We start from the raw sequence: 13500 nt of genomic DNA on the forward strand, positions 1-13500 counted from the left end.
AATCAAAAAATAAAGAGTCATTGTTGATACCTATATAAACGATGATTGAAAACCCTTCAAGGCCACTCACACTACTTCTAATGATAATCAAATCCATTATAAATAGACTAATAACAAACAACAAATATATCTTCGGCACATATAATTCTATCAAAAAGTTAAAACAAATCAATTCTCATGAAACTAGATCATATGCACTTCAAAATTAAAATTTGTTGGAAAATCATTTATTGTTATTTATAAATCTCCACTTAAATTTCCTAACAACAAAATTACCTCCATGGTAAGTCCTGTCTACAGCATGAAATAAAATTAGTTCTCCAAAATTAATGTATTTTTCCAAGCCCTACATTCTACTCCTCCCTCCAATGGCTTCATCTACAACTCATAAGTTCAATTTATTGATGGTTAGCATAATCTTGAAGATAACTTTATTCCTAAATATTATTCCAAAAATACTCTACAAATTTGTCATCCATTTTATCCTTCCTTTTTTTCTTGAAAATATTTGTCAATCAAATTAGTAAATACTTTCCACAATTTTCAAGTCTCAACAAAGCATTTAATTTGAATCTATCATATAATTCAACACATAGTCGATATGCTCTTTCAATATAATTTTAACCTAAAACTCGCCCATTTAGGTAATTTCTCAATTACTTCCCTCACTTTCATGGATGTTTTCAAATCTTTAACCAAAGGACTATTAAACTGTAAATATCCACACATTATTATTTTAATTAAACATAATCTTAAAGGAGGAAACGAAAATGTTTAGTAGGCTGATACTCTACATCTCGCGAAGAGGAATAATTTACTTTTTGGGTAATAAAGTGACAAGGCACACATTACAATCAGAATCATTTTTTAATCCTCAAAACCAAGACCGATTGATGGAGCCAAAGGCTTTCAACCAAGGGCCAGGGGTGAGAGCCTGACTAGAAAGCTAAAAACTGCCAAATTTTATAGACATTAGGTTAAGCTATTATTCTCAATAAGTTAAAGAAATGTTACAAATACGAAATACCCTCACTTAACGATCCTATCACCGGCGAACCAGGCATCCGACATCCGCCGGCCTCGTGCCGTGGCCAAAGTCGGGGGAAAGAAGAAAGAAGAGCTGGGTCATCAATACCTTTGTTGGCTCCACGAGATCGCCGCGGCAACCGAAGACCAACAAGGGCCCCGCACTTACGACCGGCCCGGATGCCACGCTCTTGGCTCAGCTCCAGTCAATCCCGGGGCCGCTCTCGGTGACATAAGATAGTTCAAGTTGACAATTTAACTTTATTTTTAATTTTTTATAATTTTTTTGTAATCTTCAGGAAAGGTGTCGAATTTTACGCGGATGTGCTTAACAAATATACATAAATATTTTTATCGTTTTCATATATACATTATTTTTGTTAAGATAACAAATTCTTATTTTAAATCTAATGAAAATATATCACTTTTAATATTTCCTAATTAAATTTTTTTGAAAATATTTCTTTATTTTTTCTTAACATAAATCAAATCTAATACATCTATTCTCCTAAGCAATGTCATCGAAAGGCTGTAAGTTTTTTATGACCTAGCAATCTAAAGTTAAAATTTTAAATATAAAAATTAATTTATATTTTATATTTTATATTTTAATAAGAGTTTTGTAATATAAATATTAAAAATTAGAAAAATCCAAGTTTAGATATGTGCATAATTTTAATTTAATGAGATTTTTAAAAATTAATAAATATATTTGTGGCATATTAGAAGAAATGTTTAAATTAAATAGAAATATTTTAATTAGATCAAATTAAAAAGAATTAAAACAAATGAGTGCAAATAACAAATATATTTTTAATTTTAATAATAAGAAACCTTAAATTATTGATTTCTGCTATTATTTATTATTAGCAGCACATTTTTAAATCACTTATCTTTTCCTTATTATTTTTTATTTATTTTAATATGAATAACCGTTTTAACTAAATTCAATTTGATTTTTATTTAGTGGAACAGATGAAAATAGGTTGCCAAACTTGTTCAAAGAATGTTAAGTATTTAAATAAATATTATTTTAATCATTATATAAATATAAATAAATAATAAAATGGAAATTTCATTTTTTTTTTTTACCATAATAAAGTTTATTTGAATTTAAATTTGAATTGCATTATTATCTACATCATAATATATCATAAATTTGCACCATATTATTTAAGTGACATAACATTTAGCATTTTGTGAAGATTAACAATCACATATGAATATTTGAAATCTTATGAAAAACAAAACTTTGGTGAATGCTTATATTATTCATGTGAAAGGGATGTTGGTGTAAGGGAGGTTGGATGAAACAGGGAACATACGTATGAGTTTGGTACAATGATGTCGAATCCAATTTTAAAAACAGAATTTAAATAGAAGATAGAGTCGCAACCACTTGATATATTGAAATATTTTTAATTTTTATTTGTTATCACACTTAAACAGAAAACTCTCGCATGTCTACCGATTTCTCGCTCTCTCATGCGAAAGCTCTCTCATTAGCCACCAATACCTCAAATTGGATGTTTTTCTGACATCAAACCAAGTACCATGCCATCCAACACATGAGAGCTCTCCACACCATTGTCAACACATTATTCACCACTCACTAAAACAAAAGCTTTTTAATATCACCACATTGGTTACTACTCTCCTTACCCAACAAACTTTTTTTTTATACCAATCAAAATACTCATGTAGCAAGAGTCACTTAGCTTAAACCTGAGTAACCACCCTTGAACAACAATGATAGATGAACCAAAAACACCCATGGGAGCTACAACTGTATGAAAATACTCAATTATAGCCAACTAATGCTACTTGTTTGGGAAGAGGATTATATCAAAGAGGAACATAAGTAATTGTGAATGTATAGTGAACCCATAATCAAATCCATTTTCCAAGCCAAACACATAGTGCATGAAGCTCACTTATTCGCATTCCAGCCATCACATTGACATCCTGCGGTGAGTGTCCATTGAAGGGGATCAAATTTGAGCTTAATGGAACACACCAAAGCCCACACTCATTTTCAATCAAAAAACGTTAAACCTTTATAGAGATCAGTCTAAAATGTGAGCAATCTCTATACTCTCAGAGTCTCATGCGCCTGAACACTTCAATACAAAAAATCCTCTATCACTCTTAATCATTAATCAAGGCAAGCTCGAGTTTTTTAGAACATTAGTATATCCAATATTTAGAAAAGTTTTTACAAAGCATTCATTCAACTATTTATAACCCAATTAGTAAAACATTCATTCAACTAATTTAGTCAAATATCAACCAATTCATTCTTCCCACAAACATCCACACACAAATGCTCCAAATTAAAGTTAAATTAACACCCATTTATTATCACTTGTCCAACAAGCTAGTTGTTAATCAATATCGAATGCCAGAAGAATAAAGAGAATTTGCATTCAAAAACTTGTAGATTAGATGACTGATTACTAAAAAATATTTCTAATATAGATTTTTTTTTTTTTAAATCAGAGACATCCTTAAACAAAGTTATTTTCTATTTGGTTCAGGATTGTAGGGCAACTTTTGATTGTGAGGGCAATGAAATTCTCTGTTTTATTGCTCATGTTAAATGTGAATATGTGATGATTCTATATGGTTCCAATAATCTCACATACGTAATCTCTGTCAAGATTGTTAAATGATGTAAATATTATTAATAATACATACATCATCTTTCAAACCTTTTGTAAGTTGATAAATTGGCTCAGAAAATTATCTATATATTCAATTCATAGATCCACTATTAGCTTGTCTGAATAAGATTTTTTTTTTTTTGAAATTTCTATAAAATATAAAGCTTATAAAAATTTAGCATATAACTCCCACATATAATAACTTATACCAAATATTAGAAATATTGAACTCTTATTAAGATTGAGAGAAAAGAAACTGCAACAATGAGAGCTAACATAATGATTCTCAAGCTTCACTCATACAACCTTTAACTCACAAATTAAAATCAATTGAATGGGGAAATTCTAATTGATATGCAGTTATAACCACAAATCTAATTTCATGGCAAAGCAAAAACAAGGCCCCCCCCGAAAAAAAAAAAAGGCCCCCCCCCCCCCCCTACCCCTCTTTTTCCCCAAATAAAGAAAAATTATCTCAGTTGTGAGAAGTAATTTATCTAGGAGTTCTAGAAAACATAAATTTTCATAAACTAAATTACTTGTTTTGGGATTTTGCAACTCTAAAGTAAATTTCAGTGGAGCCAAGCAGAGTAGAGATTGTTTGAAGGAGTTTGTTGAGATCCATATAAAATGCAAAACACGAACAGATCTAAAGAAAAAACATGTGATAATAGTTGTAGTAATTATATATGACGGATAACAGAGAACTGAACTCGACGGTTATCTATAGAGAAGCAAATCGTTTGCTGCCAATGGTTTGGATGGTGGAGTTCATCTTATTAAAGAGTGAAAATATATAAAAGAAGTTGGTACCAAAATAAGTTGGAGAAAGAAACTTGGTTTGAAGAAACGTTTTGGAAGTTAAAAACACCGAAATATTGGGTGAAATGAAAGTTTCGAGTGGCCTAAATGTTTGTAAAAAGAAAGCGTTAAAGAGTATTAGAGATGCGAAAAAATTATGAAGAGAAACCTGACCGGAGAAGACGGGATGAGCGGAGGAAGCTAGGTGGAGGAAATGACGAAACATGTGATATTAGGCAGACATGCGATATTAGGTCGATATTAGGTAACGCAAAATTTACAAGAAAAATGAAATTCTGGGAGGGAACGTTAACAGTTAAAATAAAAGGTACAGGTTTAACTGAAGTATAAAAATTATTTAGTTGTGGAAGAAATTTATGCTCATTAATTTGCATAATTATTTTATGAGGTGTATATAATCAGGCATTAATTTGTAATACATATTATATTTTTTAGATTCATTAATTATTTATAATAAAATGCAGGACAAGCTAATTTTAGAATAAATAAAATGGATGGTGTAAATTTGACTTCGAAGAAATTCAAGAGACTTTTATATAGCAAGTATAATGATATTATAAATATAATATATACTATAATATATATAATGTGATTTATTAACCATTAATAAACAAATAAGTAGAATAATTTTTATCATATTGTTTTAATTTTATTTATTCTAAAATTTATCATGTTCAAGCTGAATATTATTGTTCATGAATATTTTATCATGAGCAAAAAAAAAAAAAACCAATACTATTTAGCACAACTATGGATTTGGTCAAACAATCGACTCTATTATCTTAAAGTCAAATTATTATTTGAGACAATTTCTCTTGCCATTTTGCTTTTGGTAAAGCAACAAAAATTTTATTTAGCTATTACTTTTTGTATTTTTTATTGACTCTTAAAAAAACTATGCATAGAAACCTCCTTGGCCTATTGGTGTGAGAGCTAAGGCTTCAACTAAGATGTCTAAGATTCGAGTCTCTGTATATGCGTTTGTATGTGTGAGTTTGCCTAAATGGCCTATATCCCAAAAAAAAAAAGTTATTTTTTTTAACATAGAGTAGCTAATTATTTTCACACAATAACTTCACTACATAATTTTATAAAAATTATACTAATCTTCAAACAATTCTAAATTATTTAAATATTAAATTAAAATTTATATTATCAAATTACCATAATCGAAATATTGATTTTTATATTAATTGGAAAATTTAATAAAAATTTAGTGCCTAAATTTTGTAGAATTCGTATTTTAATAAATTTCAAATCATTAATTAATCTCAAATTAATCAAAAGGCACTCTAATCCAGAACACTTTCACTTATTGAAATTTTGTTTAATGCTTCAATATTCTAACATTAAAATTTAATAAATTAAAAAATTATAAATGGAATAATATAAAGCATTATAAACTTGCTTATAGACCTTACTATTTTTGTAAACTTTTTCTTTATAAAAATTTTTTAAATTGCATCTTTTGATTAATGAAAATATTTGATGCTAAAAAGAGTAAAGAGCTAAAAAAAGGTGTGAGTTTTAAAGATTGATTAAACAGTATGAAAATTTTAATTAATTATTAATCAGATTTAATGAAAAAATTTAGTAGAATATTTATAAATGTATACATTTTATCATATTATAAGATAAATATAATATAAGAAAGATTTGATTATTTCAGCTTTGTATTTATTTTAAAACAATTTAGAGGAATATTTAAAATTCTCACAGAACTAATTTTCTTAATTTACATTTCAATTTTATTTCAGCTATTTTAGTAAAAAAGTACTTAATAAATCGCTACACAATTTTAGCTAAATTATAAAAAATAAACAATTAAATATTATAGAATTCACTAATTCAGATTTAAACTACAATTTATACTACATCAGAGTCATCCTCTTCTTTATGTTTTATCTTATTTATAATTTATTAAAAAATAAAAATATAATTAATTATTATAAATAATATTAATTTTAATATTTAATGATATTATATCATGCAATGATGAAGGCCAGGATGTTCTTTAAACAAAAAAATAAAAAACACCTGATATCAATCAAATATTAGAGTATAAAACAATAATTAATGAATAATAAATGCTAAGTGAAATAAAAAACAAATTATCAAAAGTTATTCCCAAACAGCCCTAAATAATAAATCACTAATTCTTAGCTAACATTAACAAAGTTGAAGAAGCATATTGAGGTTTTGTTTGGGACAATTTTAGATTGTAACTTTAGACCGCTATTTTTTTTATTGATTTCAAGATATTTTTATATAGAAAATTAATTTTACAAAGCAATAAGAAGCTGTTCCAAACAAAGCATGAATCCACATTGCAGATATCAGACTGCTTAGCAATTCATCAGTATTATAGAAAGAATATGACTTCATTTGAAACAACTTCCTTACTGTTTTCTAAAGCAGCTCTTAGTATAAAAAATTTTGAACTAAAAATTTTTGTATTTGAAAGTTGTTTTAAAAAACAATAAGAAAGTTGCCACAACCGAAACCTATATTACAATAAAGAAAACACAGGCAGAAATCAAAAGAAGAGTCATTCTCAGCAAACAGTTTCAGTAACCCACAAAGAAACAAGACAAATACATAAAGGGAGAAGCACACAAGTTCTCAACACAACTGAGTCAATTCCAAAGCATAGAATGCTTCCAGCAACAAGACATTATAATAACAAAAAAGTCATAAAAGTCTCGAAAAGCTGCATGGCATCATAACCGAAGCTTTATTGAATACTTATACTAACCGAGGTTTTATTTAGATCATATATAGTATGTAGTTGGGGGAGGTCACTACATCAGTACATCTTTGTTCCTGAATTGGTTCTTCAATCTTCATCATAATTGTGGCGATGGTGATGCTTCTTTTGATAGCCATGCTTGTTTTCTCCTTCAGCATCGTAAGATTCGTTTCCCTGAAAAAAAATAAGTTGAAGGAGGACAATAAAATCAGAGAAAGTTGCGCTATGCTAAAAATATAAGAGTTTACCAATTGCTAATGTGAAAGGCAATTATATGGTAGAAGTTCATGGTTTATAATGTCTTCCCATTAGGGTAGCAATTAGTTGTAACTTATCATTGAAACTCACATCATTAGCATTAACGTTTTGTTTGGAACGACTTTCTTACTGCTTCTTAAAGCAGATTTCTAGTAAAAAATTTTAATTTTTTACTAAAAAGTTGTTTTAAGAACTGTAAGAAAGCTGCCCCAAACGGGTATGGATTTTTTCATTCTTCTTAAAACAGCTTTTTAGTAAAAAATTTGAATTTTTTAATATAAAAGCTTCTTTAAAAAGCAATGAGAAAGTCGTCCCAAACAAAGCCTAAATCTGCAATTTTGAGAACTAAATAAAGAAGATTTAGGGAGAGCTTTCTTATAGCTTTCTAAAGCAGCTTTTTAATATAATTTTTTTTTTTAGCTAAAAATTTTTGTATTAGAAAGCTGCTTTAGAAAATGGTAAAAAAACTGTCCAAAATAAAACTTTAATTACTTTTACACATATTATGACTTTCTTACCAGGATGTTGCAAAAAAGCTACCCATAACATCATTTAATGATTTTGCTAAGCTTGTTAACATATGTGAGAGTAAAGGTTTAATTGTGCATCAAAATGTTGAAATTTTTGTAGAAATACAGAGTGATTGACCTTCTCCCTTATACTTAAATTTTTTGATTTAAAATGAGTTTGACTACTAGTGTATGAGGCCCAAATTTTGTATCTCCATTCCCTGATAGGATATAACATATTACAGTTGATGGTTCTGCTATATAAAGTTCGTGTGATTTAGGGTTTTTGATATTTTCTACCACAATTGAGATTAAGAGCAAGTGACTCCACTTAATTAAGTAGGCACTTGGTGCATAATACTTAATGATATTGAAAAACTTTTATTTGAGGGAAAGTAATGACTGATGTGGATAACACTCATATGAGAAAAGATTGTTAAGACACATCGGAGTTCTAGTTTTAGTTCCTTATCAAATATTTGAAAAATAAGTTGGCTTACAAATGCAAATTGATTGGCCTTATCCTACAAGATTAAGCTTTTGGGTTGAAAATTAATTTGACCACTAATGTATCTAGCCCACCTATAGTTACTATTTGATCCACACACCCATGACACAAACAAAGTTGTCATGCAGTATAAAACCCATCTAAAATTTTGAGGTAGTTATGTTAGTTGATCACTTAAATTTTGAGTCAATATTTTAAGGTCGATAGAAGACATGAACTATATACGGTCTTGGGGGTTCACTCGGAAATTGATTTAAATCAATTCAAAACCATATATATCGATTCATACCCACACATCTACATGAGCCTCACACATGCCTACAACTCTTTCTCTCATCCGACTCACCCACCCCCCGCTTTGATCTTTCATGTTTGCCACTCACTCGCCCGATCTATTCTTCTAATTCCCCCCTTACTCATACTTTTTCTACTCTAACTCTCCGTCTAATGTTGATGTTGTTGCTCTCAACTCCCTCAAAATTCATAGAACTCCCATTTGGCCATCTCTCTTTGCCTCACACATCATAACAAATGGACACACTTGTCCAACAACACTTGATCCATCGAAGATGTGTCCAGTTAAAATAATATTAAAAATAAATTAGACACACGTGCCCAACATGCATGTCTTAAATGTTATGAAATTTTTTAAATATAATTTCTTATATTTCAATTTTTTTATTTATTAAAAAATACAAAATTAATTTTTTTATTTTCTCTTTACAGCTCCAAATCAATTGCCCACACTTAATCCCCATTCCCTGAGCATCCCATTTTCATTTCTATATGCAGATCGCAGCTAGGGTTTCAAAACAACGCTCGATCTTATTGCAACATCAACGTCTGATACCATCACAATATCAATGTTTCAAAACCATTTGAAAATCAGAGTTTGATACTAGCAATTTCTATCCCCACAATCATGCCCATCATGTCGTCTCAACATCTTATATTTGACCAACATTATCTCAAAATAGACGACCGATGCTATCTCGACATCGACACTCGATGGCCAACTCTTTATCACATTGTCGTTTCCCCTCTTGATGTTTGAAACACGACACGACGTCCAACTCTCGATGTCCTAATATTAATCATTTTAAGCACAAGTCCAAGTAAAATGATTTATTATTTCTCAATTATTCTTAATATTCTACTTACTCAATTTCTATACACTATTTTTAATATATAAAAATTATAATACCGTGTTCAACTCGTGTCCATGTTTATATTTTTAATATTGACGATTTGACGTGTCTCGTGTCTGTGCATCATAGGAACAAGGCAACGATGTCCAAGTATTTGACAGAACAAAATTTGATGATAGAATTGCAGTAAAATCTTATTATGATAGTGAGCACAATGGCAAGGATTCCTCATCCTCTTTGCCATTAATGTCAAGTAGAGGTGCAAGAGATTCCATAAACCACTGTATGATAAATTTAGATGATGACAAAGATCAAGACAAGAATGTTTCTCAGAAGATGTCCACTATGAGAGCCACGCAAGCGGGTTTACACGGATATTGGGATGTTCTAGAGAATGTCATTTCATTCAATGGAAACATTCCCTTCTTATTTCAAAACGATCCATTCCATATGTGCTTATGGTAGAAACTTTAAATTGTTGTCAATGTATAATTTGAGGACTTTGGTGTTGAGGAAGGAGATAAATAACAATAAAAAATTCAATGAGGATATTAAAAAGGATTTGCACTCATACTAGAATGACGATCATGTCAGATGACTGGTCTTGCAAAAAGAGTAAAAGTTTTATAAAATTTTAATTAACAATCCCTATAACACAATTTTCTTGAAATTTGTAGAAGCATTGATCAGGTCAAAGATATGGAGTATATTTTTTAACTACATGATAGAGCTATAGATGAGATTGAAGAGCACTTATTGATAAAAATTGTGACAGATACTGCTATAGCTTATAGGAAAGCTAGCAATAAGTTGATTGAGAAGAGAAAATATCTATATTTGACATCTTATACCACATACTGCATAGAGTTTATTTTAGAAAAGATTGTTAAGCCTCAGCACAAAAATGTCATGAACAAAGTAAAGAAGATGAGCAAATTCATTTCCAATGATTCACGGGTTTTGGCTTTGACGAGAAAATTTTCCAAAAAAGTAACTATTATACCCTACTGCAAGTAAATTTGCTACAGGCTATTTGTCTCTACAAAGCATGTTGAAAGCTAGGCACTATTAGAGGCTATGTTCACTTCCACTCAATGGCTTAATTGGCTTTGGGTAAAGAAAGTTGAGGGGAAAGAACTTATGAAATTATTCTAAATGAAAGGTTTTAGTTAAGTATTACCTATGCAAGAACAACCACAAGGCCATTAGTTAAAGTTCTGAGGTTAATAGATATAGAGAAAAAGCCAATGGATGAGCCCAAAGCCTTCATTTACACGGGTCGACCCAATGCCAGTCGGGCCAGTTGACAGTCGACAGTTCTACGCTTAAGGATCTTACATGAACAAAAAAAAAAAAAAAACCAGAAAAGCAGCTAACAAATTCACCGCAGTGAAGATAAAACAAGAAGCAAATATGACAATAAATGTGGGAGTGATCTCACATATTTGGAGCGCCCATATCCGCTGCTGTCCTCCTCATCAACATAGCTCGACTTCTTATACCTCCCACTCTCTTCCTCGTCCCCGACATAGCTCGGCTTCTCATAGTTTGTCCTTCCTCCATAGCCAAACTGTTCATTCCTCTTGTATCCCCCATCTCCTCCTCCATAGCCCTCTTCCTCGCTCTTCCTATATTCACCCCCACCATAACCTTGACGCCCAAAGCCTTCGTCTTCGTTCCTCCCATAGTCGCCACCACCATAGCTCTGCTTACCATACCCTTCAACAGGCTTGTCATACCCTTCCTCATTGCTCCTCCTGTAAACGCCCCCACCATAGCTTTGGTTTCCATACCCTTCCTCACCGCTCCTCCCGTAATCTCCCCCACCGTAACTTGGCTTTCCAAACCCCTCCTCCTCGCTCCTCCGATAACCGCTCCCGCCATACCCTTCTTCCCCATAACGGTTCGTCTTCTCCTGGTATCCATAACCCGATTCTTGCTGAGCTTTCCCCCCGTAACCCTCATCCTCCTCGTCTCTCTTCGGCTTCCCACCACCGTACCCCGATCCATAACCGGATTGAAACTCCTGTCGTTGTGGCCGCCCACCATATCCCGATCCGTAATCCCCGACGGCGCCGCCGCCATAGCCAGAGGTGGAATCAATCTTGGGAGGCTTAGGGCGAGATCGACCATACCGATCCCCGAAGTCCGCATCCTCGGCTTCGTAGACAGAACTCTGGGAGCCAGACGAATACTGGGGCCGCTCGTAGTCAATTTCTCCGGCGGTGGATATAGAGTAGCACGTCTCATCGGAAGACGGAAGTGGTCTACCGTAGGTTAAGGCTTGGTCGTAGCCGCCGGAGTACGGCGTCGGATCATAGTCGTCGAAATCGTCAACGTCCTCGTCACTGCGAGATCTCCAGAACGGCATGTTGGCTGCTCACTGTCTCTCCCGTCTCTTCTGCTTCTGGCCTAAAAAAGTTAAGCGGAGATCGAAGAAGAGTACAGCTATATAAGAGGATATAATATTGCCTCAGATCTGATAATAATTACCGTTTTACCATCCAATGTTTATCAGCTTGTATAAATTGGGCAGTTGGCCGTTGACCCATTGTTGCGCTGGCTACTGATCTCGTCCGTCATGTCGGCAGCTCCGGTTTTTTTTTTTTGGGTAAAATGGCAGCCCGGTTCAGTTTCAGCTTTAGAATTATACAGTATTTTTTTTCTTTTTAATTGGAAATTATATTAATAAAATGTAATAGATATTAATTGTAAATGATAACTTTCATGATCAAATTAAGAAGAGTTTTGAGATATTGCAATTTCTTCAAAATTATTAATAATTTGTAGAATATTCTCATTAGAGTATGAGATATTACAAATTTTAAAAATGAGCATAAAATTTTTAGGAGTCAGGTGTCAATGTTTATTAGTGATATAGGGATGTTTAAATAGGCAAACGGGTCAAGTTTGGGTTCAATCTGAACTTGATTGGCTTAAATCCAATTAACTCGAATCTGACCCGTTTAATAAACGCATAAAAAAGGTTGACTCGAACTTGGCCCGTTGGCAACCAGAGCCTTACACGGGGTTTTGGTTGGGTACCCATTGGGTACCCACGCTCTTAGCTAGCGGGCTTTGCCCACCCATGCCCACCTATGGTGACTTTCAGGATGTCATACCCACCCACACCCACCCACTTTTCACTATTCTTGAATGTAGTGTGCCACGAATTAATGGCCTTGAGGTTTTTTGCCATTTTCTCTGACTGCAAGCTTTCAAGCCACATATCAAAATTTATCGTGGTCACGACGCAGTTCAGTATTGCGCACTACGTAGTAAGGATTACTGTAATATACTGCATGTATATGGTAATTAGTAATGTAAATCGGTTTGTCCTCTGATGTTGAGTATCCATCCATACCCATCCACGAGGCCATGGGCGTACCCATACCCACCCATGCCCATTGGGTATGGGTGGGTACGTGGGTGGGTGTGGGTATGGGCACCCAATGTAGGGCTCTGTTGGCAACTCGAACTCGACCCATTAATCTATTTTAATTAAAAATTATTATTTACTTAACTTATTAGCCATAAATTTATGTTAATTGATGAAAAATAAAAAGATTATACTAACAAATAAAATAATTTAAGGTACATACTAAACTGATATTTTTTTCAGTTCAAAATCGAGTTGACGGTTCAACTCAAATCCGATCCGTCTAATACATACATCATAATGCACAACTTGAATCATGATTTATTTATTGAATAAATCAACTAGAACCGAGATTTATCAGATCTAATACAAGCCGTATCATTGATTGACACTCCTAAGCGATTGTGTGCGTCGATGTTGGTGATGACGACTTGCAGC

The 13500-nt window shown here is 32.3% G+C and overlaps 1 protein-coding gene across 2 annotated transcripts; it reads right to left on the reverse strand.

Annotated features, from left to right (window-relative positions):
• Positions 1-7324: 7324 nt before the first annotated feature.
• Positions 7325-12116, reverse strand: LOC110098998 (uncharacterized protein At5g39570). 2 transcript variants are annotated; one of them, XM_028692400.1, is made up of 3 exons: positions 11589-12116; positions 11125-11468; positions 7325-7434 (listed from the first exon to the last, which is right to left on the reverse strand). In XM_028692400.1, exons 1-3 carry the CDS (start codon positions 12052-12054, stop codon positions 7348-7350), a joined length of 897 nt encoding a protein of 298 aa, XP_028548233.1. In that variant the 5' UTR covers positions 12055-12116; the 3' UTR covers positions 7325-7347. The 2 variants fall into 2 exon arrangements, with proteins under 2 accessions (XP_028548233.1, XP_028548232.1); XM_028692399.1 differs by having other exon boundaries at positions 11125-11465; positions 11586-12116.
• Between the last annotated feature and the right edge of the window lie 1384 nt (positions 12117-13500).

This window comes from Dendrobium catenatum, unplaced genomic scaffold (genome assembly GCF_001605985.2).
Source record: "Dendrobium catenatum unplaced genomic scaffold, ASM160598v2 fragScaff_scaffold_156, whole genome shotgun sequence".
Taxonomy (NCBI): domain Eukaryota; kingdom Viridiplantae; phylum Streptophyta; class Magnoliopsida; order Asparagales; family Orchidaceae; genus Dendrobium; species Dendrobium catenatum.

What these genes read in the sequence shown, in the direction of transcription:
- LOC110098998 (XM_028692400.1), bottom strand. Translation starts at nt 12,054, where the DNA reads ATGCCGTTCTGGAGATCTCGCAGTGACGAGGACGTTGACGATTTCGAC. An exon ending in TGGATACCAGGAGAAGACGA is followed by an intron (nt 11,469 to 11,588) that starts ACCGTTATGGGG and finishes AAGGGTATGGAA; the next exon opens with ACCAAAGCTATGGTGGGGGC. An exon ending in GATATGGGCGCTCCAAATAT is followed by an intron (nt 7,435 to 11,124) that starts GTGAGATCACTC and finishes ATTTTTTTTCAG; the next exon opens with GGAAACGAATCTTACGATGC.